Source organism: Leguminivora glycinivorella, chromosome 23 (assembly GCF_023078275.1).
Source record: "Leguminivora glycinivorella isolate SPB_JAAS2020 chromosome 23, LegGlyc_1.1, whole genome shotgun sequence".
Lineage (NCBI taxonomy): Eukaryota > Metazoa > Arthropoda > Insecta > Lepidoptera > Tortricidae > Leguminivora > Leguminivora glycinivorella.
Genome location: NC_062993.1, coordinates 11608091 through 11635596, shown reverse-complemented (window position 1 = coordinate 11635596; position 27506 = coordinate 11608091). Strand labels below are relative to the sequence as shown.

Here is a 27506-nt window from a genome sequence, read left to right as displayed (position 1 = left end):
GGAATTAGATAATTTTTACTTAAAATTGAAATATTTTTTTTATCCATACAAATTAATTCGGCCCGCTACGTAATGCAAACACACTAGCGTTAAACGCTCGTTGACAGTTGTCATTGATTGTCATCGCAACCAGGTTTACAGTACATTGCTGCTGGGAATTTTTTCAAAAATTCATTATGGGGTGAAAATTAAGAGTAACTCAAAAACACCTCTTAATTAATGATAACAATATTGAATTATATGCCTGGTTTCATTTATCGCCCTTATTAGGTTTACGCGCTGTATTATATTGTAGCCTCATGTCTGACTTTTCATATACGAATTATGTTCGATGGCTAGTATCTACCAATAATATTGGAATAATAAATTTTGGAATAATAAAATAAGAAGTAAGAGGTTTAGAACTTGCGAGGGCTGTAATTCACTTCTTTTTTTAGTATTTTTACAACTCATTACAAAGTTTCACTTCTTCCACGCGGCGCCGCGGAGAGACTATTTTTTTTATTTTCGTTTTCCAGGTTAGGATTTTTATATATCATATAAAAATTAAATATAAAAACAGTTATAAAACAATACAAAACCATATAAAAACATACTAAAAACCTAACCTGTGAAGCCATTTACCCATTACTTTACTCCATTTCACGGTAACAAAAAGTAAAAACAACAATATTTGAACTTTATATATTTAATTTGTATTAAATTAGATTCAAATTATTGATGGTAGTTTCTACGGTTTGAAGTTGACTCTTCACAAACGCTGTAAAGAACCAAAATAATGAATGAATTTAAATAATAATAAATAGAAGACATTTTTCATATATAAAATATAAATAATCGAATTAAAGAATAATCTACGACTACAAAAAGGAAAAGTTAACAATAAGTTAATTTTGAGGGTCGCTAGTTCTTGAAATGAACTATAAATGTAAGAGAAATGTGCCTTATTTATATTTTGACTATACTTACTTTACTGCCATTTTTGATTATAACCTTCACTTGACCTATAAACAGTTAAAAACACGCGTATATACACTTAAAACATTTAATAGTAATACAGCAATTCCCGTTTAGTTTGTACATTTGGATCACGTCTCCGATTTGGATAAAAATTGGTAGGCTGATAGAGTCCGTGATGCTGAGCAAGATCCACTAGGTTTCCCAAAATGTCCTAGGTTGATTGTATGAAACTTTCCTTTTTTGTTACCGAAAATGTATAGAAATCTGGTAACAAAAAAGGAAGGTTTCATACAAACTACATAGGACATTTTGGGAAACCTAGTGGATCTTGCTCAGCATCACGGACTCTATCAGCCTACCAATTTTTATCAAAATCGGAGACGTGATCCAAATATACAAACTAAACGGGAATTGCTCAATAATAAAATGAATTAATTGCACACTACAAAAATAATACACAATTGACAACAGATACACTCTACTATCAAATTATGCAGAAACGTCTGTGAGCGTTATTACATATTTTTAAAGTAGAGGAAAAATCGAAAATTTCACACCTCCGGCAGGACTCGAACCTGCGACCTCTGGCTTTGCCGGAGCCAGCTGCGCTCCCAACTGCGCTACGGAGGCCTGCTGGATGTGTGCGAATTTATCCATGCCTTCCCTCAATTCTTAAACGCCTTAGGGTGGCGTTTAGCAACATTTACCCGTAAGAATCTTAACAGGCACTGGATTTTGTGAATTTTTCCATTAGTTTAAAAATACTCTACTATCAAACTTACCTCGCTTATCAACTGTCAAAATAAGTAACATTTATTAATATAATTATTCAAATGTTTAATTATAAACATAATTATAGATTTTCCTTTTTTTGTGGAACGTACCACACTACATCGCAAATATCGCAATTTATACAGCCGGCGTGGCCGAATGGTAATTGTCGACGCCAGACGCCGACAGAAATGCAGTCTAGCTCTGTCGCGCCAATACGCAAGAGCGATAGAGATAGATAGCTACGAAACAGATATTATTCGTGTGCATTCGGCTACGCACACAGATATTTATTTATTTAATCTTTATTGCACAAAGAAAATACCATTGTACACAAGGCGGACTTAATGCTATAAGGCATTCTCTACCAGTCAACCTTCGGGCAAAACAGAGAAATTGTAGGCGGTGCAACATTAAATTATATTAAGAACAAAATAGTTAAGTTATTTGCACAATATCAATCGCAATGAAAAAATCAACAGTGATAACGAATTAACAAACCCTGTAGAAGTGGCTTAGATATAGAAATAATTTGGACATAGTGATTAACTAACTAATCTAATAACATTTGAATTTGTATTTTTTAAGTAGTCACACTAATATTATTTATGCCATAAACAATTTTATTAACGTTAAATTAATTTGTTCTTGGAGTATAAGGGCAGCGCGGTGTTTCTACGGTAGAACCAAGCAGTTAACAGACGGTAACCTCGGGAAGGAGCACAACCAGTTTTGCCTCGGGGATCTCTGCAACCCGTGCTACTCCCGAGACCATTCATCAAGCCAACTACCGGACAGGTAGCTGACATAGAGATAAACCCACCGCAAGAAGCGACCGGTCGCAAATTATCACTTGCACATAGACCTACCGTCCTCCGCACGCCATCTCTCTTCGCTAGCTTGTAATCACCTGAGTCAGTTAGGAAGTCGAACCATACTGCTCTACCTCAGGGATGGCAGGAAGACGCCTTGAGCCTTCGGGAATGTCGTAATATATACATGGAAATTTAAACTCTTGCCTTCGTGTACCGATGGCCGAGTGGTTCAGGCATCCGTCCGGTAAATGGAATACGCTGGTTCGAGATTCCAGCTCGGAACACTTGGAGACCTTGGTCACTTTTTCTTTGTATATGACATTTATTTAATGTTTACATAGTGATCCATTGACTTACCGTCGATATCTTTAATTTTCACTTGGTGATTGCGCTCTAAAACTGAAAATTAACATTAATTGTTAAAAAAATCAACATACTTACACCCTTATTCATAAACGTTCAATCCGATAAAGTTCGTTTGTCCCTTTCCGCCGTATTGATGTGATAGAAAGGGGTTAATAATATTACAAAAAATCACTGATTTGGATGTTCAAATAACGATGTAACAACCCGAAAGATTTTAACCACGATTCTCTGAAGAAAAAAGAAGGAAAAAATGTTTTATGAGCGCTCGTGGTTCAATATTGGAAATATTATGGGAATCTTCCGCTTGCTTGGGTAATATTGATCGGCACGTTCAGTTAAACAACAACTTTGCCGCCGTGTAAAACAAATAGGTTAACTATTTTATCAGCAACAAAAATATTTTTTTGTATTTTCAAAAACTCGTAGAAGGGGGACGCAGTTGGTGAAATCTTACCTTTGATCACAGGTCTGAGGTGGCTGAGCATGGCATCCCGAGGGTACTTCGATGACAGGATTCTTATGTATTTCTTTAAGTCTTTGGCCCATTCGGGCACTAAAAAACAAAATATTTTATATATTCAAACGGACAGTTAACACTTACACGTTTCGTTCTACATAATTACATTTACTTACATATAATGAGGAGCTGTATCGCAAGCTACATTTGGTCAAAGGCTTTTTTTTACACAGACTAATTACATTAACTCGACAGTCTAAAGACTGTCAAAGGAAATACTTTAAACGTAACGTAAGGATTTTGAATTATATTTCACAAAAAATACCTCAAATGGGTCGAAAGATTAGGACAAAAGTGTAAATATTGAAAATATTTGACATTTAACAAACATAGATAATAAATACTTACAAAGTACAAATAAAATCTGAGTTCTTGACGTTTTTTAATTCGTCACGGAAAATGACATTAATTGTTTTTATTTCATTTTTCACTTCATCAAAAAATGAACAGCGCTGTCAATCGGTTACTTACTTCAACCAAATTACATATTCCACGAAGTGTAGGTATGCTATCGAGTAAACGTCTGAAACTCGTGATAGACGCTCTTATAATTATGCCTTTTGATTTTGTTTTCTTATCATAACAATAACTTACGCGTTACTGGTTTATTATACTTCTGCCTCTCGTAGTTGGAAGGGTCTTCTGTAAATTTTACGTTAAAATATAAATAATTGCTATTACCTTTCGAAGATAGAGATAACTTGCTGGTTTCAAACCTTTTACACATAAGTGCACTCTTACCACAGAATATATAATAGTACTAGTACAGAAAGCTCACTCCTTTGATGTTCACAAAATGCCGCTATTCTAAATTCTTACTTACTAATCCGATATCGGATGTAGGAAGGACGTCAAAGGCAGATGTCAAAGTTAATGCTTTTAATACACAGGATATCGCTGTAAGTCTGCTATCGGATCGGATAATGTGAAAACGCTCTATTTTATATGGAATTTGACAGTTCACAGCCCAGGAACAGGAATTTGACAGTTGGTTCAAGTGGCCTTAACTAGTACACTTCGCGAGAAATGTCGTTATGAAACACTAATCTCCGACGAGAGGATTTTCAATCAAATCAGCAATAATATTTTTGTAATAAGTTTTAACTTTTTAAATCAAAAATAAAAATGTCACACACCAAAGTCACGAGCGCAAACGAGCAAATGTGAACCTTACTTGAAAATGTGAAGGTCAATTTACCAGGATTTGTCATAATTAATTAAAACTTATTTATTTTCATCATTCATTATTTGAAAATCTTTAAATGACTTACCATCATTATCCTCATCTAAAAACAAATGTATGTTATGCTACAGTGGCCATCAAATATATCGGAGCTGCTGTTAAGACGTTGCGTGTTCCGATAGTAAAGTTAATAAAAAAACTCAGTAGCCAAAACCAAACGCCGAGAAAGGTAGTCTGGCTCTGTCGCGCCAATACGCAAGAATAGAGATAGATATCTACGAACGTTTCGTTTCGTGAGCGTTTGTGCATTCGGCTGCGCACGCTGTCCATAATCCGTTTTAAAGATTTTCGTTAACTTTAAGAGATCCTTTTGGTCACACATGAGTTTTGAATGATTCACGGTTATTTTCATTAGACTTATATTGACCGGGATATAGACCGTGATTAGTATTCCGTGATCATGATGCACGCACGCATCTGCGACGAAATATCGGGAGCTCGACAAAAATCCAAAAGGTAATCACGGTCTATAGACTATGTCTATACGCGGTCTATAGGGATATATCCCGGTCAATATAAGTCACATACGATTTATTTATCTAAGAAACTAGTATTACCTTCTCGTAATAAAGAAATGGTTTCTTCTCCGCTAGAATCGTCATCTGCAAAAGAAAAACACGAATAAACCTTCTTAAATGTCAACTAATACTTAATAAAATGTAGGTAGATTCATTTTGCTAGTTTTCGTCTATTTAACTTAGCCTACCTTGAAGGAACAAAATGAAGACAGTATAATCCTTGTTTTCTAAATAATATAATTATTATCTATCTAAATATAACGGATATCTTGCAGGTCGCAAATTAAATATCGCCAAGTGGACGAAAACTAAAGCATTACCGAAAACTAATTGCACCATGGACTATAGAATTCACTTACTTTTGGTGTCTCCACTTTGTAAAAAGGTAAGTGCTTCTTCGGTTTCTACAGAATCTTCTAGAATAATAAAACACAAGTAAGGAACAATATTTAGGGAACTTGACTATACTTAAAATAAAATATTTTTTAATACAGTTGCTCAAAAAGTGCCCGTTTTTTGGCTGTTTAGCGTGCGAGAAGTTGTATTTTACGAACTAGTGCGTAAAAAGTATATACGTTCCATTTTACGACTACTTACCGAGCTGTTTTCATATTAGTCTAGTTTACTAAGACAGAATAAAACTATAAACATACTATTAAGTGATTAATATTTAAAACGTTAATATTTCATATGTAATTGTTTACTTTTAGTCATACTAAACATAATTTATAAAATGGTTTATACTTTGAAAAATCGGTCATAATGAGTCGTGTAAACAGAACATGATGGGAACGAAACGCGTCTTCTACTGTCAAAGTAGAGGCGTCTACCATGTTTTAACTTAATGCACGTTCAAAAACCCTCAATATGTTACGCGATTTGTCATAATTATTTTACGTTATTTGCAATACGTCGGGCCATAAATGGATCGATTAAATTAAAATGTAGTTGTACATTAAACAATCGTCCCAAATCGTAAATGTTTATGTTTTTATGGCACCCAATGAAATCAATTATATTGAGATGAATAGCAAACTCGAAAATATGCACGCAAGTTTAAAAGCTTCAAAAATACGCCTTTGAATTGTCAAATAATCCGTCAATGTCCATGGGAAAATTGATAGTTCGGATTGTTTTATTTCGTTGTAAGTAGTAGTGTTTTTTCGCAACTGTATTAAAAAACGTCGTTCGTCACACGTGCGAGAATGTCATTCTTCACTCGTCCCGAGATTTGCCACTCGCGTGCCGCTCGTGGCAAAATGTCTCGGGACTCGTGCAGTAATGACATACTTCTCGCACTTATAACGAAATGTACTATTATACCATGCACGAAATAAGGTGGATCATGGAACGCTCATTTTGAAATTAGAACACTATGGTTTGTCTATAAATGCCCTAAACTTTATGTCTTCTTACCTTAGCAATAGAACACAAACAGTAGTTGTTAACAAAACTCGCTCTAGCGGGACTGTAGTCCAATTAGGAGTGCCACAAGGCTCAATTTTAGGTCCATTCCTGTTTTTGGTTTATATAAATGATTTGCCATGTATAGTGAAAAACTTTTGTGAAATAGTACTTTTTGCTGATGATACATCACTGCTTTTTAATGTTGACCGAAAATCTACGGATTACAATGTAATTAATAGCACGTTAGCTGATGTACTGCAGTGGTTTACTGTCAACAATTTACTTCTTAATTCTAAGAAAACCAAATGTATTCGATTTTCTCTGCCGAATGTTAAACCAATCGGTACAAAAATACTTTTGAATGATGAATGCTTAGAGATGGTAGATACAACACTGTTTCTTGGTTTAACATTGGACAAAAATCTACAATGGAGTCCTCATATAAAGAAACTAGCAAGCAAATTAAGTTCAGCCGCATACGCCGTTAGGAGAATCAGGCAACTGACTAATGTTGAGACAGCTCGCCTAGTGTATCATAGTTATTTTCACAGTGTAATGTCATACGGTATTCTGGTTTGGGGCAAAGCAGCTGACATACAGACTATCTTTGTATTACAAAAGAGAGCCATTCGTTCTATTTACAACTTAGGAACACGTGAATCAGTAAGAGAACTCTTCAAAGAAATTAATATCTTAACTGTAGCTTCCCAATACATTTATGATAGTATAATTTATGTTGTTAAGAATTTAGACTGTTTCACTAAGAATTCTGATATCCATAATTATAACACTAGAAACAAAAATAAGCTTGCCATAAAGAAGTTTCGTGTCCGTATAGTACAGAAGTCATTTGTTGGGCAATGCATTCATTTTTATAATAAGTTACCTGACACTGCTTTGAGATTACCCTCCCAGCTCTTAAGAACTACTTAAAAAAATCATTGATGTTAAAGGCTTATTACAGAGTCGAGGACTATTTGACAGACAAACATGCATGGCCCGAACCAGAAACTACAAAAAACGAATAGCAATTAAAATAATTGTATTATGTATAGAGGACACAGTTCAGATAAGAAAGCACATCAAATATTTTATATTTTATGTTGTGTAGGTAAATTACATATTTAATGATATTGAGATTCATATTATCTTTTTCTTCTATGACAATTTGATATGTTTTCTCTGAAGAAGAACGACGTATTATTAAGCAATAATATAATTTATTGAAATTGATTTCCATAGAGTACCTAGTCTGTTCATATTCTTTGATGAATACTTTTGCATGTTAAATTGTATGTTGTTATTTAATGCATGTTAATTATAAGATGTAATGTTTTGAAAAGAAGTTGCCCGCCGAGTTTCTTGCCGGTCCCATAGTGGATACCCCCCTCCCAACTGAGGGGGACTGAAATCTTCTCGAGGCTGAGGCGTAGGGTTAGAGCCGGCGTAGCTTTATTTGACGTTCATATGCGCATTGTAATATGCCTACTTGAAAAATAAATATTTCATTTTCATTTTCATTTTCATTTATCAGATGAATATAAGAAAAACATGGACAATAGTTATTTTTAAATCCAATTTCTATTTAATATGTCAGGTAGAAATATATATAGTTACTGAGTTGACCGTGACGTCACTCAATTCGATTTTATATAAATTCCATATTAGCAAGACGTTGAAATTCGTTGTGACAGTTCTTAAAAAGAAGCTGATTTGACTAGGAGGCAAGTAGCCTATACCTATAAAGTTCAGAAACAATTGCTTCATCCTAGACTGATATTAAAATCCATTTTTCATTTTGAGTCATTTAAAACCAGTCCAGATGGGAACAATTTTTTGGACAATTTGATAAAATAAGGAAGCACACTGAATTAAAGATTAAATTCATGTGGGGCACTTTATTTATTATTACTAAAATTGAATTATAAGCATGGAAAGAAAATGATAAGGTATATGTATCGAGCAACGCCGTTTGACACTTTGGAGAAATACCTATCACTTCAATTTAATGAGCTCAAATTGCGCAAAAAATATTTAAAAAATCATTGATACTCACTTTTTTCCGGCGAACTGTCAGGCATTACTGTTCGCATGACCGGAAAGCTATCATCGTCGGATTCTAAAAAAACGTTATCAATTATGACCCCATGGGCTTTCGAGGTGGAAAACTTGGATATGACATTACTATTTCATCTCTAATAATATATAATACAAATTAGAACTACCTCATTTGATGCAAGGCGACACCCCTTAATTGATACGATTTCAATGGATCAATCTGTTTATTGTTGAACTTGTATCTGAACTATTGGGGAAGGGGGGGGGGTCGTCACGTCGGGAATGTCGCGTAACCTGTGGAATATTTGCCTAGCCGTGGCCAGCAGTAGGACACATAATTATATAGGCTGGTGATGATTATGAAGGTTATGGAATGAAAATCACTGTTTAAAAGTCGGGAAAAAGATGACAAAAACTCGTCACGACATGATAACCCCCCCTCCTGGATTCGCGCATGCGTTAAAACGGTTGTCAATTTTAGTTCCATGAATGTCCGTTGGAATTTGATTGAGACCGCCACTAGTATAAACGTGTGAAGGTTGTGTATATGTGTGTGACTGGAAGGGGGCATTTTTTTGTATGAAGTTGGCGTTCTTCTGAGTATTATATTCTTTGCCTACAACTGACTTATAGCAAGACATGCCCTAAAGTCACAATGAGTGACCACACAGAGAATTAGATTTATTTATTATGTTAGAAAATTTGCAAAATTTAATTAGGTAGAATATTAAGACCTGGATACGTGCTTTATATTATTCGTCGTTAATAGAGCCGGATTCACTTATTTTGTATTACGTTAGTTAAAACACTCTGTATAATACGCTTATTTCGCCGTATTCCTCACCGGTCTGGCTCAGTCGGTAGTGAACCTGTCTGCTAAGCCGCGGTCCTGGGTTCGAATCCCGGTAAGAGCATTATTATATATTTGTGTGATGAGCACAGATATTTGTTCCTGAGTCATGGATGTTTTCTATGTATATAAGTATGTATTTATCTATTTAAGTACAGCACCCATAGTACAAGCTTTGCTTAGTTTGGGGCTAAGTTGATCTGTGTAAGGTGTCCCCAATATTTATTTATTTATTATTTATTTCTATCGCTCACCGCTTATTCGCTTATTCTCATTGAAATATCAAAAATGTGGAAAGTTACTTACCCTCAGAGTTGGGTTTGTGTCTCTTGCGCAAATGTTTCTCGCTTTCTGGGAAAGTGGTTTTTTTACATCAAATTTTATAATTAAAAATTTGGCAGTTGGCAGCATTCTCATATTGTGTGAAATGAGAACCAAGTTCTATGATATTTATGATATATATGCCTTGGTTGCTTCAACGACAAAAGAAATGAATCCTAAATGGGTGTCAAGTTCAATAGTCAGTCTAGGGTTGCAAATAGAAAAAAAACAACTGTTTTTTTTTTAGAATTATGAAAAAACATGAAAAAAAAACAGAGCACCATGTTTTTTTTTCTAAATATGGTTATTTTTCAGATGAACAAATAATTCGACAATAACGATTTTTCGTGAGTTGTATCGTGTTTCAATAACAATAATGTACATTTTAATTACAAACGTTTATTGGGGAATCCCCGATGCGGCGTGCAGCGTGGAGAGGCGGTGGTGTTGCTAACAGTAAATAGTGATAACTACCAACTACAGATTTCGTAAATGTTACTTTAATAAGACCAGAAATTGAAGTTATTTGATTAAATTCGTTTAATAGTGAACATTAAGTCTAAAAAACCGTATAAAAGTATTAACTGCTTTGCAAGTTTTGAGATTTCGTACATTAGGAAAAAACATACTCGCTCTCCAAAAATACTTAACAATTTTTTTTTGTTTTTCATGTCCTTTTTTTTTTCAAGCCAGAAAAAAAACCGTTTTTTTTTGCAACCCTAGGTCAGTGCTACAATGTATTTATAACAACATATTTCATCTATTTTATGATACTTACCTTTCGGCGGATTTTCATCATCTATAAAAAATATATGTAGGTAATTCATAAATATGAATCTCACACTAGAAATAAAGTCAGAATTTTAAATACAGTTAAAATCAGGTGATTTATTTTTTTACAAATACTTGTGATTGTATTCTTCTATTCAGTCAGCATAATTATTTTTTTCGACTTGTAGCCAAGTAACCACGATTCATGAGAGCCTCGCCAACGTCACTTCGCTGCATAAAGTATCGTAGCTAGTTCTCTCTATCGCTCTTCTGTGGTGTGACAAAGCCAGACAGCGTTTTACTCCGACTAGGCCCGCGAATTTATTGCCATTGTGAAACAGTCACGTTGTGAATTTCTTTTGGTGTTTACCGTGTTTATTATAGCTTATTTATAGATAATAGTTTATTAAATATTTTATAATTTACCTCGCAATGGTAATGGTAACGCCATTTGATACGATTCCTGATCGTCTGAAACAGAAATATCCATATAATTATGGCCTATGTAAGTAGACCCTTGGCAAAAAATCTTCAGTATTCAATTATTTTATAGATTTCAATTTCTACTCTTCTTTGTAATTTTTGATTCTTTTAAGTATTTTTTCTACTCCCGTAATTTTCTATTCGTCATTTACAGGGTCATGTTGTTTACAGGGTTGTCAGGGTCATAAAATTACATTCCCCAAAGCTAGGCCGGCTCCCCGCGCACCAACGCAGTAAGCTTTTATATCCAAAAACGCATTGTTATGCTAAGTAACCATGGCAACGCATTGTCAATTATACCTAGTCAGAGTCAGATAATTTACAAATAATTGAATGATATATTATGACAACCGACACCACACTGACCGACTGGACACCACAGATTAGCCGGGGCAGAGGTAGGCCAAAGAAAAGATGGCGGGATGACCTCGACGCATTTTGCGGCCACTGGCCGGAGCAGGCGGCAAATCGTGATGAGTGGCGGAAGAAAGGGGAGGCCTTTGCCCAGCAGTGGGACACAATTATAGGCTAGAAAAAAAAAATCTGACAAAAGTGAAAAATTAGTGGCCTAACCACTTACTTTTTGCTTGCTGTTCATCGGTTGGTATCGCCATTTGATACGCTTCATTATGTTCTGAAAAATCAATAATACCGACGTCAATATTGTCAATAGACGTTTTAAATTTAATTTTATGAATTCTACTTGACAGTCTCTAATTTACTCATAAAGGAGAATATATTTCTAGTTCTACAATTTTGAGATTTTCCGTTAAATATTTTATGGCCCCCAAGAGTTTTTGATCGTCAAAAGTCAGACAATTTACAAATAAAATTAGGTAAATATAAATGTAAACTTACTTTTTCCTGGTTTTTCATACGCTAAAATACAAACACAGATTTTTAAATTAACGCAGAATATCGAATTATTTCAGGGATACCAATTTCTACTCTGTACGTTTTTTTTATTAATTCCAGTGAATTTGAACAGTATTGATTTATTTATAAAGGAGAATATATTTCAAGAGACATAGTTTAGAAATTTACAAATAAATGAGAAAAGGTAAATCAAAATTTTCACACTAACTTTTACCTGGTTTTCTATACGCTATAAAATACAAACGCAGATTTTTATATTGCTTAACGTATCAAATCATTTCAGAGACACCAATTTCGACTCTGCAAGTTTTTATTTATTTATTTAGGTATAAAGGAGACTATATTTCAAGTTACATAAATTTGAAATTTTCTTTTAAATATTATATCGCTCATGATTTTCAAGGTAGGTACCTAAATATAAGTGATCGCACTTACTTTTTACTGGGTTTTCATCCGCTACAAAATAACAACAAATAACGCAGACTATTAAATTATATCAGAGATTTAAATTTCTATTCTGCAAGTTTTTTTATTAATGCCATTAGAAGGCATTTTATTTATTTATAAAAGAGAATATATTTAAAATTCTATATTTTTGAAATTGTCCTTAAAATATTTTACCACACATAAGATTTCTTACTCGTCAGTCAGATAATTTATAAATTAAGAAATTAGGAAATGATATGAGAAAATATAAGTAAATAAATACATAATAAAATAAGCAAATATATGTGCTCATCACACAAATAAATACACCCTTACAAGTAGCGGCACGTAAATTTAGCGCTGAGTGAAATGTGGAGGGGATAGCTGCGCTGTAATCCCCTGAGAGTCATGTTATGGACTTCTGCGCAATAACGATCAGCGCTAAACGTACTTGCTGCGACTTGTACTGATCTAAGGGTTCGCACTTACTTTTTACTTGCTCTTCGTCGTTTGGTATCGCCATTTGATACGCTTCCCTATGGTCTGAAAAAATAGACTTCGCGAAAATGTCATTTTATAAATTACACTCGAAATTTTATTTATAAAGGAGATTTGTCTTTAAATATTTTGTGGCCCACAAGAGTTCTTACTCGTCAAAGTCAGATAATTTATAGGTATAAATAAATGAGAAAGGTAAATATAAATGTGTGCACTTACTTTTTACTGGGTTTTCATACGCCATAAAATACAAACGCAATTTTTTAAATGAACACGGAGTATGAAATTATTTCAGAGATTTTAATGTCTACCCTACAAGATTTTTAAAATTAATTCCAGTGAAGATAAATACTCTAATTATTTATAAAAGAAAATATACTTCAAGTTTCAGTCATGAGAGTTATTAATTTATCAAAGTCAGATCATTTACAAATAAATAAGGAAATAAAATGAGAAAAGGTACTTAAATATTTATAAGTGTTAGAACTTACTTTGGACTGGGTTTTCATCCGCTACAAAATACAAATTTTTCTTCTTCAATGATATAAAATAGGGAAATTTCACATAATCGGAAAATATAAGTCTCAATCCTTAATTAGATATTTATTTTTATTTTTCAAATTGTCCTCAAAAATATTTTACCACATAAGAGATGTTAATTCGTTAGACTCAGATGATTTAAAATAATATGAGAAAAAGTAAATATAAATATTTGCACTTACTTTCTACCGGGTTTTCATTCGCTACAAAATACAAACAAAAAAAGTTTTAATTAAGTATGTAGCAATTTTTGCTTCTTCAATGACATAACATTGGAAAGTCTCACCTAATCGGTAAATATAAGTCTCCGTCAATACTTTTTATTGGATTTTACATACCTATTTTACAGATTAAAAATAATTTTCATTTTTGAAATTTTCTTCTAAAATATTTTACAACTAGGGTTTGAGATCCGGATATCCGGATATCCGAATTATCCGGATATCCGTTGAATTTGAGATCCGGATCCGAGGTCTCATAGGATCCGGATAAAACGGATAATACGGATCCGTTAATTATGGGTATCTATCCACGCCAGAAAGAATTTTCGAATGAAATTTATGAATTATTTCCTGTATTTTGTCGCCTAAAATGTTTATTCACATTTATTTAATTAAAATACTCCAGAATATCAAGCTAGGTTAGGTTTGGTACATTACGCCACGCGATAAACTCATAAAACTATATGTTAACAAGCTAAATAAAATGAACAGTAAACCATTGTTTTTAAAACTACTTTCGTTTCTAACTGGATGCATCCCGCAGGAATAACGATAAATTATTAATTTTCTATAAAGCAGAAACGTATGCCATGGATGTTTTTAAGCTTAATGATGAATTAGAGATTATGGAAGTAATTAATATGATATACGTAATTATTTTATAAGCTGAATCCAGATCCGATTTTTTTGTATTTAATAAAATGGGAGGCAAACTAGCAGACAGGTCGCCTTACCAAGCGATCACTCCCGCCTATGGACACCCAAAACACCAGAAGGATTGGAGGTGCACTGCCAGCCTTAGAGCTTCACTGAAAAGCGACTGGCAAATATCAAATGACTTTTCCACATAATTTTAGAAAAACAATTTGAAAATGGTACACGATAACTAAATATGTGTAACATATTTTACACGTCTAATACGTGTAACGCAATAAAATTATATTATTTTATCTTTTTTCCTACATCTACAATTTTGCATGGATGTATTTATTGGCTGTGGTTACAGATAGACGCCCCAGTAAAACGGAGGTATTAGTGAACAACACTAAATTACCCTGAATTAGCTTATGTATGTTAACCAAAAATATTGGCTACTGTTTAATGTTATATGCTGTACCTGTACAATGGGAGTGACATTAATTGTGTCGCTTAACTTCAAACTCGGGTAAATCCATTCTGCTTTTTTTTGTATAATCATCCTTAAAACTGAATCGATTTACGCGAGTTTGAAGTTAAACGACACAATTGTATGTTAAAAGTTCGTCTAAAAAGTTAATGAAGCAATAATAGACTATATTTTATGTCGTTTTGTGAGTTTAAATTATTTTATTTCGGTAACAGCAGCTTTGATTTGACGAAACTCCTATAAAAAGTGACCTTTTCAACATGGATCCGTTTTATCCGAAATATCCGGATATCCGGATCCGGCAAATCTTAAGATCCGAAATATCCGGATCCGAAAAATCGGCGGATCTTGCAAACCCTATAATTAGGGAATTTCACATAATCGGTAAATGAGGCTATTATCCTTATTTTGTATGAGTTTTACAAATTAATTTCTTGTTTTTTTTTAACTTTTCTCCATAATATTTTACCACTCATAAGAGTGATAGTTATTTACAAATAAATAAATAATCTGATAGAAGGTAAACATAAGTGTTCACGTTCTCACTTACTTTTTACTGGGTTTCCATACGCTATAAAATACAAACGCAGATTTATAAATGAACGCATAGTATTAAATTATTTCAGAAATTTCAATTTCTACTATATTTTTTTTAAATATACTTCAAGTTCCATAAACTTGAAATTTTCCTTTTAATATTTTACCACCTAAGAGTGCTTATATTTTTTATAAATAATAATATATGATAAATAAAAGACAAATATAAGTTGTTAGCACTTAGTTTTGGTTTTCATCCACTACAAAATACAAATGCAGATTTTTGAATGAAGAATGTAATGGTGTTTTCTACTTCAATGATAAATGATTTGGAAATTTCACATAATCAGAAAATATAAATCTCAGTCTCTACTTTTTTTATTAAAAAGTGTTCGCACTTACTTTCTACTGGGTCTTCATTCGCTACAAAATAAAAACGCAGATTTTTAAATGAAGTATGTAGCAACTTTTCCTTCTTTAATGATATAAAATTGAGAAATTTCACATAATCAGAAAATATAAAAAACATAAGCCACAGTCCATATTTTTTATGGGTTTTACAAATTAATTTCACATTAAACCAAAATATTTTACCAGCCGTTAGAGTTATTAATTGGTTAAAGTCAGATAATTAGCAAATAAGGAAAAATATGAGATAACGATAGGTATATTTATAATATACAAATACCTACTTATATATATATGAAACATCCATTACTCAGGAACAAATATCTGTGCTCATCACACAAATAAATACCCTTACAAGTAGAGGCACGTAAGTTTAGCGCTGATTGAAATGTGGAGGGGATAGCTGCGTATGGGGAGGCATATTCTTCGCCCCCTGTAATCCCCTAAGATACCTGTTTTTGACTTCTGCTTTTACTATTATATATTCAGTGCTTCTGCACAATAACAGTCAGCGCTAAACTTACGTGCCGCTACTTGTACCGGCCTAAGGGTTCGCACTTACTTTTTACTTGGCCTACATCGGTTGGCATCGCCATTTGATACGCTTCCCTATGTTCTGAAAAATCAAAAATACCGATGTCAATACACCACTCGAAAATTACATTTTATAAATTCCACTCGAAAGGTCTTTATTTTTTTTTATAAAGGAGAATATATTTCAAGTTCCACAATATTGAAATTTTCCTTTGAATATTTTATGGCCCTCAAGAGTTCTTACTCGTCAAAGACAGAAAATTTACAAATGAGAAACAGGAGGTAAAGGTCAATGTAAACTTACTTTTTACTGGATTTTGATAAGCTATAAAATACAAACGTAGATTTTTAAATGAACGCAGAACACTAAATTATTTCAGAGATTTCAATGTCTAGGTCTGCCTGCAACATTATTTGAATCAATTCCAGTCGAAGATACTTTAATTCATAATTTATTTATTTCTTGATTTTGCGGGTTTACAAATAGACCTTCTATCTAGGCATCAGTGCTTTTACCGCAAACCCTGTTTTATTTTATTTATTTATAAAAGAGAATATACTTCAAGTTCCATAAATTTGAAATTTTCCATTAAGCATTTTATCGCCCATAAGAGTTATTAATTTATCGAAGTCAGATCAATTACTAAATACATAGAAAACATTCATGACTCAGGAACGAATATCTGTGCTCATCAACAAATAAATACCAAGTCAAAAAAAAAAGGGTAGGCAAAGAAAGCACACGTCATTTCACTTACGGTTTTTTATTTTGGGATAAAAAATACCTAATTGTTTTTTTACATCTTGAGAACTATACATATGTGTTATTAATCACCTCAGTGCCGCCCACAGTTATTTTCAACACTTAAAAATCAAGAACTGAACATAAAACTTAATTTCTCTTTTGTGCAAGTCATAGTGCAACAATCGCCAAATGGATCACTTGTCAAAGCTTCAAAACAGTGTGGAAGAGCTGAAGGCGCTCTTCTCATCTCGGATGGACAGTTTTGAGGAATCCCTCCCTGCGCAGGATTTGAGTGCTCCGGACTCAGTGGCAAGCAAATTTAATGAGTTCAAAAAATTCATTTGGACAGCTGTTGAGAGCTTGCAGACTCAGATGGATCTTGTTTTGCACACTCTTGAGGACCTGGAGACCCGGTCTCGTTCCAACATCTTGCTGCTACATGGAGTCCCAGAGGCTCAGGATGAAGTAGCGGTCGAAACAGTTTTGAGTGTCTGTCAAAATAAACTCAAAATGCAGGGTGTCTCTGAGTCTTCCTTCATAGTCTGTCATCGTTTGGGGAAGAATACATCCAGAAAGAAACCCAGGGCCATTCTGATTAAATTTGTCTGTCCTCGCACCCGGAGTGTCATGTGGTCAGCGAAGAAACTGCTCAAAGGGTCGGGCCACACAGTCTCGGAGTTCCTTACTAGTGCCCGGCATGCAGTCTTTGTCGAGGCCCGGCGAGTATATGGAGTCAAAGGCAGCTGGACCAGTGAAGGGAAGATTGTTGTGGTGTGTCCAGATGGTTCCCGGCGTAAAATTTCGACAATGGCAGAGTTGCTGGCTTTGCAATTGCCTTCAGGAGTGTCGGCCAGGTCCGAGCAGCCACAGGAGCGTCCGGGTGTGGCTCAGCAGTCGGGCGCAGCTTCAGCCGGCGGTGCGTCGGCGCAAGTGCTCCCTCGCCCCAACCGGGCCGCGAGGAAACCGGCCGTTGACACAGGGTCCCGATAGTTTTTATGTTTAGATTTAGTTACCGTGTTTCTCTCCTATAATGCATGAACTTTTATACACCACGCCTTAACTATAATGTCCTAACTTTTATTTTCTGTTCTACCGACATTTCTTTATTTTCTTTCGATTGCTTTTGATATACAATCACCAACAATTCTCAATAGAAAATTAATAGTCAAGTCAAATCAAATGACAAATTGATAATTCAATCATCAATGTCACTTTGGCATATGTCAATTTGATCGCGTTTTGTTATTGCTAATCTAAAGGTGTATTTTTCTTTTTAAACGTTTGTCGGTGGTTATAGTTGTTCCCGTGTGACGCGGGACGGTATTAATTGTTATAAATCAAGTGTATAGATTGAATTTTACACGGAACTTTATTGCATCAAATTTATATATTACTTTAATTATATTTTCATTGTATTTACAGCTGCTGGCGAGTAAATGAGGTGCCATACAACCGAGAGGATTTAAAAACAGCACATTTTACTCACACAAGTACATCACAAATTACTATATTTTTATACCGTTTTATTTATTTACACGTTTACTTTTTAACTTAAACAATTATCAGTACTTACCATGTCAGATGAACTTAACTTAAGCAATGATAGCGAGTTTTTCTCTTTGTCTTCCTCCAGCCTTTACGACTCTTTGAGCGATGGGTCTGATGTACCTGATCTCGCCGATCGCTTGCATAGCACGTTTCAAACCAACACAAAAAACTTTAATGTCGTGCACATTAACGCACAGAGCGTACCGGCCCACTATCCAGATCTCCTGGCTACTTTTAACAGCAAGAATATTCACGCAATTTTGATCTCCGAGTCGTGGTTAAAACCTTCACTTCCATCTACCCTCTATCCTTTGCCCGGCTTCCGTCTTATTCGAAATGACAGAACGGGTAGTAGCGATGGCGGAAACAGCATGGTGCGAGGCGGTGGGGTTGCCATTTACCTGAGAGGTGAGATTGCTTGCCAAATTGCAGCTCAGTCTCCCACTGTTTATTCGAATTCTCCTGAGTATTTATTTCTTGATGTCTCATTATATCATACTAAAGTTCTTCTTGGAGTTTTTTACAGCCCTTCCTCTAATGTTGACTATTTTGACACTTTAGAAAATACATTATTTAATCTTTCCCCTCAGTTTGAGCATATTATAATAATGGGTGATTTTAACACTTGCCTTGTTAAAAACGACCAACGTTCAAAAAGGCTTCAATCTGTCGTTTCTTCTCTCAATATTCATATTTTACCGCTTACTCCCACTCATTTTCCGCATAATGGCCCACCTTCTTTACTCGACTTAATCCTTACTTCTTCTCCTGCGCATGTGTCATGTCTTGGTCAAATTAATGCTCCTGCTTTTTCGAATCATGACTTAATTTTCGCCTCCTTCAAAATTCGCCCCCCCAAAAGACGTCATAAAATTATCATGAGGCGTAACTTTGCCGATATCAATAAGCATGCTCTTGTTACCGAGTTAAGCGAAATATGTTGGATGGAAGTGTTGGACTCCTCAGCTGATGTAGACCAGAAGGTAGAGACTTTCAACAATATTTTGCTTGAGGTTATTGACAGACACGCTCCTCTTAAACCCACACGTGTCAAACATTTCCCAGCTCCGTGGCTTACTTCCGATATTAGAGACCTTATGAATAAGAAGAACCGGGCTCGTATAAGGCTAAGGCACGATCCCTCGGAACGCAATAATCAAGCTTATATATCGCTTCGTAATCGATGTAACAAAGCCTGTAGGGACGCTAGGCGAAAATACATACATCGATCTATAGACGAATGTTCCCCTACTAAGCTCTGGAATTTTTTAAAAACACTTGGTGTTGGCAAGCCTAAGCCTGGCACTATCGGGACTCTAGACCTGAACGCGCTTAATCTATATTTGAGCACTTCTCCTGTTTGCCTTGATCCGCGAGTTAAGCAACGTTCTTTGTCCCTTTTAGCCAACTCTCCACTCCCAGATATCTCAGTTTTTAATTTTGACCCCATTTCCCCACAAGAAGTGATCTCAATTCTCAAATCTATTAAGACTAAAGCCGTCGGGGATGATAATTTGAGCCTGGATATGCTCATGCTCGTAGCGGACTCAATAGCTAACGTTCTATCGCACATAATAAATTTTTCTTTTTCCTCTGGTGTTTTCCCTTCGTGTTGGAAACTTGCACATATAATCCCACTTCCTAAAATTTCAAATCCTTCCTCATTTTCCCATTATCGTCCCATTTCCATCCTACCAGTCCTTTCCAAGATCATTGAACATTTTGCAAATCGACGTCTCTCTTCGCATCTCAATAGGCACAATCTTTTCAATCCTCTCCAATCCGGTTTCCGCCCCGGGCATAGCACCACCACCGCTCTTGTTAAGGTCACGGACGATATTCGTTTGAACGTAGAAAATAAGAAAGTTACTATTTTGGTGCTCTTAGACTTTAGCAGCGCTTTCAACTCAGTTGATTTTGACATCCTCCTAGCCTTCTTAAAACTTTTAAATATCTCACCCACTTCTCTGTCCTGGTTTCGCAGCTACCTCTTGGGGAGGCGTCAGAGAGTCCGAGTTGATGATAATCTCTCTGATTGGTGTGAACTCTCTTCTGGTGTCCCCCAGGGGGGTATACTATCTCCACTGCTTTTTTCTATCTTTATAAATAATATCACGAAATTATTGAAATCATGTTATCACCTTTACGCAGATGATCTCCAAATTTATTCAGCTGCTAGCCTCGATGAGTTTGAAGATCTCGTAAGCCAAATTAACGCTGACTTGGAAGCTGTCTGTTTGTGGGCTTCATCTTTTGGACTTAAAGTTAATGCCATCAAATCGCAGGCGATCGTTTTCGGTAGTCCCTACTACGTCTCAAGACTGTCGGAGCTGGTGTCACCTAGTATTTTCTTTGATGGTGTTCCAATTCCTTTCTCACCAACCGTCAAAAATCTAGGGGTCACCATGGACCAAACACTTTCCTGGGCCCCTCATGTATCTGAGATCAGCAAAAAGCTCTTTGGTTCTCTCCACTCACTGAGGCGCCTACAGAATTTCCTGCCTCTCGATACCAAAACTATGTTAGCTCGCTCACTGTTACTGCCGTTACTCGACTATGGCGATGCTGTGAACCTCGACATGTCGGAAGATCTTTTAAATAAGTTAGAGCGCTTGCAAAATGTTTGCATACGGTACATTTTCGGTCTGCGGAAGTACGACCATGTGTCTTACTACCGTCAAAAACTTAACTGGCTTCCTATCCGCCGCCGTAGGGATCTCCACGCTGTTTCTCTTCTCTTTAATGCTCTTTTTACACCTTCTTCTCCTTTATACCTCTCTGAAAAATTTACTTTTCTGGCTGATGGCAGTGGCCACCGTCTGCGTTCTAGCGCGAATTTATCTCTTGCCATTCCCCCTCACAAATCTCGTGGATACCACAAGTCTTTTGCTGTCCGTGCAGTGAAACTATGGAATGAACTGCCCGTCTCGTTTAGGCAGGCACAATCGGTCGCGTCGCTCAAGGAGAGGTTAAAGAAGCTATGGTTATCTGACTAATTTGCCTTGTTGCTTTGTATATATTTTGTGTTCCTTGTCAACTCTTTAGTGTATCTTTCACATTCCTTTTTGTGTGATATAGTTAGGTTTATCCTATTACTGTATGTGTATTTATTTATTTATTAATTATTTATATATTATTTGCCCATTGTCTTTATGGTACCATGTTGTACAAATTGCGGAATTTGTTACCCTCTTCAAGTTTTCTCTCTCATTTACTCAAAGGTTAACTGGAAGAGATCCCTCAAAGGGATAAGTTCGCCTTTGTACTTCACATCTTAATGTATGCTTTTTTTTTTATGTGTTTTTGTACAATAAAGAGTTACTACTACTACTACTACTACTAAATACCCTTACAAGAGTTACAAGTAACGGCACGTAAGTTTAGCGCTGATTGAAATGTGTAGGGGATAGCTGCGCATGGGGAGGCATATCCTTCGCCCAAGCTTCGCCCCCTGTAATCCCCTAAGATACCTGTTTTTAACTTCTGCACAATAACAGTCAGCGCTAAACTTACGTGCCGCTACTTGTACGGGCCTAAGGGTTCGCACTTACTTTGTACTTGGTCTTCATCGGTTGGCATCGCCATTTGATAAGCTTCTCTATGTTCTAAAATCAAAAATACCGATGTCAATAGACCACTCGAAAATTACATTTTATAAATTCCACTCGAAAGGTCTTTATTTTTTTTATAAAGGAGAATATATTTCAAGTTCCACAATATTGAAATTTTCCTTTAAATATTTTATTTTATGGCCCTCAAGAGTTCTTACTCGTCAAAGTCAGAAAATTTACAAATGAGAAACAGGAGGTAAAGGTCAATGTAAACTTACTTTTTACTGGATTTTGATAAGCTATAAAATACAAACGTAGATTTTTAAATGAACGCAGAACACTAAATTATTTCAGAGATTTCAATGTCTAGGTCTGCCTGCAACATTATTTGAATCAATTCCAGTCGAAGATACTTTAATTCATAATTTATTTATTTCTTGATTTTGCGGGTTTACAAATAGACCTTCTATCTAGGCATCAGTGCTTACTGCAAACCCTGTTTTATTTTATTTATTTATAAAAGAGAATATACTTCAAGTTCCATAAATTTGAAATTTTCCATTAAGCATTTTATCGCCCATAAGAGTTATTAATTTATCGAAGTCAGATCAATTACTAAATACATAGAAAACATTCATGACTCAGAAACGAATATCTGTGCTCATCAACAAATAAATACCCTTACAAGAGTTACAAGTATCGGCACGTAAGTTTAGCGCTGATTGAAATGTGTAGGGGATAGCTGCGCATGGGGAGGCATATCCTTCGCCCAAGCTTCGCCCCCTGTAATCCCCTAAGATACCTGTTTTTAACTTCTGCACAATAACAGTCAGCGCTAAACTTACGTGCCGCTACTTGTACCGGCCTAAGGGTTCGCACTTACTTTGTACTTGGTCTTCATCGGTTGGCATCGCCATTTGATAAGCTTCTCTATGTTCTAAAATCAAAAATACCGATGTCAATAGACCACTCAAAAATTTCTTTTTATAAATTCCACTTGAAAGGTTTTTATTTTTTTTATAAAGGAGAATATATTTCAAGTTCCACAATTTTGAAATTTTCTTTTAAATATTTTTTAATACAGTTGCTCAAAAAGTGCCCGTTTTTTGGCTGTTTAGCGTGCGAGAAGTTGTATTTTACGAACTAGTGCGTAAAAAGTATATACGTTCCATTTTACGACTACTTACCGAGCTGTTTTCATATTAGTCTAGTTTACTAAGACAGAATAAAACTATAAACATACTATTAAGTGATTAATATTTAAAACGTTAATATTTCATATGTAATTGTTTACTTTTAGTCATACTAAACATAATTTATAAAATGGTTTATACATTGAAAAATCGGTCATAATGAGTCGTGTAAACAGAACATGATTGGAACGAAATGCGTCTTCTACTGTCAAAGTAGAGGCGTCTACCATGTTTTAACTTAATGCACGTTCAAAAAACCTCAATATGTTACGCGATTTGTCATAATTATTTTACGTTATTTGCAATACGTCGCGGCATAAATGGATCGATTAAATTAAAATGTAGTTGTACATTAAACAATCGTCCCAAATCGTAAATGTTTATGTTTTTATGGCACCCAATGAAATAAATTATGTTAGATGAATAGCAAACTCGAAAATATGCACGCAAGTTTAAAAGCGTCAAAAATACGCCTTTGAATTGTCAAATAATCCGTCAATGTCCATGGGAAAATTGATAGTTCGGATTGTTTTATTTCGTTGTAAGTAGTAGTGTTTTTTCGCAACTGTATTAAAAAACGTCGTTCGTCACACGTGCGAGAATGTCATTCTTCACTCGTCCCGAGATTTGCCACTCGCGTGCCGCTCGTGGCAAAATGTCTCACTTCTCGCACTTATAACGAAATGTACTATTATGGCTCCCAAGAGTTAAGAACTCGTCAAAGTCAGAAAATTTACAAATAAATGAGAAAAAGTAGGTAAATAGAAATGTAAACTTACTTTTTATTGGATTTTGATACGCTAAAAATACAAACGCAGATTTTTAAATGAACGCAGAACATTAAATAATTATTATTTCAGAGATTTCAATGTCTAGGTCTGCCTGCAACATTATTTGAATCAATTCCAGTCGAAGATATTTTAATTCATAATTCATTTATTTCTTGATTTTGCGGGTTTACAATAGACCTTCTATCTAGACATCAGTGCTTTTACCGCAAAGTCTGTTTTATTTTATTTATTTATAAAAGAGAATATACTTCAAGTTTTTATAAATTTGAAATTTTTCATTGAGCATTTTATCGCCCAATAATTAGTTATTACTATAAAAGAGTTATTAATTTATCGAAGCCAGATCATTACTAAATACATAGAAAACACCCATGACTCAGGAACAAATATCCGTGCTCATCACCCAAATTACAAGAAGCGGCACGTAAGTTTAGCGCTGATTGAAATGTGGAGGGGATAGCTGCGCATTAGGAGGCATATTCTTCGCCCCCTGTAATCCCCTAAGATACCTGTTTTTGACTTCTGCCTGTGATTCTGCTCAATAACAGTTAGCGCTAAACTAATGTGCCACTACTTGAAAGGGCCTAAGGGTTCGTACTTACTTTTTACTTGGTTTTCATCTGTTGGCATCGCCATTTGATAAGCTTCCTTATGTTCTGAAAAATCAAAAATACCGGAGATTTCTAACGATTTCGAAAATTTCATTGTATAAATTCCACTCGAAAGGTTTTTGTTTTTTTATAAAGGAGAATATATTGCAAGTTCCACAATTTTGAAATTTTCCTTCAAATATTTTATGGCCCCCAAGAGTTCTTACTCGTCAAAGTCAGAAAATTTACAAATAAATGAGAAAAAGTAGGTAAATATAAATGTAAACTTACTTTTTACTGGATTTTGATACGCTATAAAATACAAACGCAGATTTTAAAACGAACGCAGAGTATTCAATTATATATATAATTAATTATAATTATGTATATTGAATAGTAGGTCTATCCTGCGACATTTTTTTAATTAATTCCAGTCGAAGAATCATAATCAATCATAATTCATTTATTTCTTGATTTTGCGGGTTTACAATAGACCTTCTATCTAGACATCAGTGCTTTTACCGCAAACCCTGTTTTATTGTATTGAATTATAAAAGAGAATATACTTCAAGTTTCATGAATTTGAAATTTTCCTTTAAGCATTTTATCGCCCATAAGAGTTATTAATTTATCGAAGCCAGATCATTTACTAAATACATAGAAAACATCCGTGACTCAGGAACAAAATCTGTGCTCATCACACAAATTACAAGAAGCGTCACGTAAGTTTAGCGCTGATTGAAATGTGGAGGGGATAGCTACGCACTGGGAGGCATATTCTTCGCCCCCTGTAATCCCCTAAGATACCTGTTTTTGACTTCTGCCTGTGATTCTGCTCAATAACAGTTAGCGCTAAACTAATGTGCCGCTACTTGTAGCGGCCTAAGGGTTCGTACTAGGGATGTACCGACTAGTGATTTGGCCGACTAGACCGACTACCGACTAGTCGGCGCTTGGGTGGCCGATTAGTCGGCCAGAACTACTAGTATTATTTGATCTGTGGCCAGAACATAATTATCGACTAATATCACCAGAATTTTTGAAATGTCATTTTTTGGGTTCTATCGCGCTTTTCATATTTTGTTCAGGCTTAAATGTCTATGATAATAGTTATACACATTTTCCATTTTTTAGCTTAAAATAGAAAGTGGTCCTGCCTATGAAACCGATAGTCTTAGGTAGGTCATTAATTACTGTGATGATTACAGATATTGTTGTGTTAAGTTTGATTAAGTTAATGTTAGTTTTTTGGACACTTAGAGACCTTATACATCTCTGAGATTTTGATTATATTTTTAAACTTAATTTGTAACCTTGATTGGCCCTTATTTGTAAACTTGATTTGTTCTTTAATGATTGACAACTAGAGACTTGTACATCTCTTGAAATGTGTAATTTAGCTGTTCATTTTCTGTATTTTTTATTTTTTTTTTGTATTATTTGACAAAGGTTTTTACTTTTAAATATTTTAATTTTATAAAATTTGACTCTTGGAGACGCTATACATCTCCATGGATTATTTGATTAAGTATAATATTTTTACTTGTAATATTCAGTCTTTTACAACTATTGAAGTATTATAGATTTCTTTTATCTTTGTATCTGTTTGCACTTTCTTTATGTATTGATTATAGTTAGTAATAATATGACATTTAGAGACTTTATACATCTCTAATTCTATATCAGTGTATAGCTACTTTGCTTATGATTAATATTTTTAGTTAATATTTCTATTAATTTCATTTGTTTAACTTTAATGAATACTCTGTAATGTTGACATGTAAAAGTGCCCCCGTGGCCTATTTGCTGAATAAATGATTTTGTATTTTTGTATTTTTGTTTGTTCTTTTGACTAACAAAGGCATAACGAATACGTACATAATACGACCATAAATCATCCGATAATTTACTTTTGTACTATTTTCCTATCATTTATCAAGTGCCGACTAATCGGCCTTTTTTGCCGACTAGTCGCCGACTAATCGCCGACTACAAATGTGGCCGGATAGTCGGCTTTCCCGACTATAGTCGGTACATCCCTAGTTCGTACTTACTTTTTACTTGGTTTTCATCTGTTGGCATCGCCATTTGATAAGCTTCCTTATGTTCTGAAAAATCAAAAATACCGAAGATTTCGAAAATATTATTTCAGTACAGATGGTGTATTTTTTACGCACTAGTTCGAGAAGTGGTTCATTATATGACAGGTCGAAACTTCGGAGTACCATCTGTACTGAAAAACGTCGTACGATACACGTGCGAAAAGGAAATTCGTAACTCGGTCGATTTAAAACACTCCCTTCAGTCGTGTTTTAATTTATCGCCACTCGTTTCGAACTTCCTCTTTTACGCACTTGTATCGTAATGTACTATTTTATAAATTCCACTCGAAAGTTTTTTATTTATTTATAAAGGAGATTTTCCTTTAAATATTTTATAGCCGACAAGAGTTCTTATTCGTCAAAGTCGGATAATTTGTAGGTATATGTGAATTTATTTTATAAATTCCACTCGAAAGTTTTTTATTTATTTATAAAGGAGATTTTCCTTTAAATATTTTATAGCCGACAAGAGTTCTTATTCGTCAAAGTCAGATAATTTGTAGGTATAATAAATGAAAAAAAGTAAATATGACGAACTTTGACATTTACTTACTTTTTGCTGGGTTTTCATTCGCTACAAATTTTTAAATTCAGTATTTAGTAACTTTTCCTTCTTTAATATCAATAACAGAACATAAGGAAGATTCAGTCATAGAAAATAAGTCTCAGTCCTTACTTTTTATGTTTTTTCAAATTAAATTAATAACTTATTTATTTTTAACCGCCTTCCAAAATCTCAA

The 27506-nt window shown here is 34.6% G+C and overlaps 1 protein-coding gene across 14 annotated transcripts in view; it reads right to left on the bottom strand.

The window, feature by feature from the left end:
- Positions 1-672: 672 nt before the first annotated feature.
- LOC125238403 (titin-like) overlaps positions 673-27506 on the bottom strand; it is a 31147-nt gene continuing 4313 nt past the window's right edge. For 2 of the 14 annotated variants that reach the window (XM_048145715.1, XM_048145718.1), the window contains 33 exons: positions 27320-27340; positions 26719-26772; positions 24956-24976; positions 24677-24730; positions 24063-24083; positions 22974-23027; positions 22369-22389; positions 22091-22144; positions 16551-16571; positions 16275-16328; positions 15707-15727; positions 15318-15338; positions 13603-13623; positions 13372-13392; positions 13100-13120; positions 12872-12925; positions 12392-12412; positions 12165-12185; positions 11939-11959; positions 11661-11714; positions 11024-11068; positions 10605-10625; positions 9812-9856; positions 8654-8716; positions 5550-5606; positions 5230-5274; positions 4701-4715; positions 4024-4071; positions 3367-3465; positions 2904-2945; positions 1743-1754; positions 970-1004; positions 673-760 (listed from right to left, as the gene is read on the bottom strand). In XM_048145715.1, coding sequence (XP_048001672.1) covers positions 752-760; positions 970-1004; positions 1743-1754; positions 2904-2945; positions 3367-3465; positions 4024-4071; positions 4701-4715; positions 5230-5274; positions 5550-5606; positions 8654-8716; positions 9812-9856; positions 10605-10625; positions 11024-11068; positions 11661-11714; positions 11939-11959; positions 12165-12185; positions 12392-12412; positions 12872-12925; positions 13100-13120; positions 13372-13392; positions 13603-13623; positions 15318-15338; positions 15707-15727; positions 16275-16328; positions 16551-16571; positions 22091-22144; positions 22369-22389; positions 22974-23027; positions 24063-24083; positions 24677-24730; positions 24956-24976; positions 26719-26772; positions 27320-27340 — 1187 coding nt within the window. In that variant the 3' untranslated portion in view covers positions 673-751. The remainder of the gene's footprint in view (positions 761-969; positions 1005-1742; positions 1755-2903; positions 2946-3366; positions 3466-4023; positions 4072-4700; positions 4716-5229; positions 5275-5549; positions 5607-8653; positions 8717-9811; positions 9857-10604; positions 10626-11023; positions 11069-11660; positions 11715-11938; positions 11960-12164; positions 12186-12391; positions 12413-12871; positions 12926-13099; positions 13121-13371; positions 13393-13602; positions 13624-15317; positions 15339-15706; positions 15728-16274; positions 16329-16550; positions 16572-22090; positions 22145-22368; positions 22390-22973; positions 23028-24062; positions 24084-24676; positions 24731-24955; positions 24977-26718; positions 26773-27319; positions 27341-27506) is intronic. The other 12 variants (XM_048145716.1, XM_048145717.1, XM_048145719.1 and 9 more) reach the window with 12 other exon arrangements.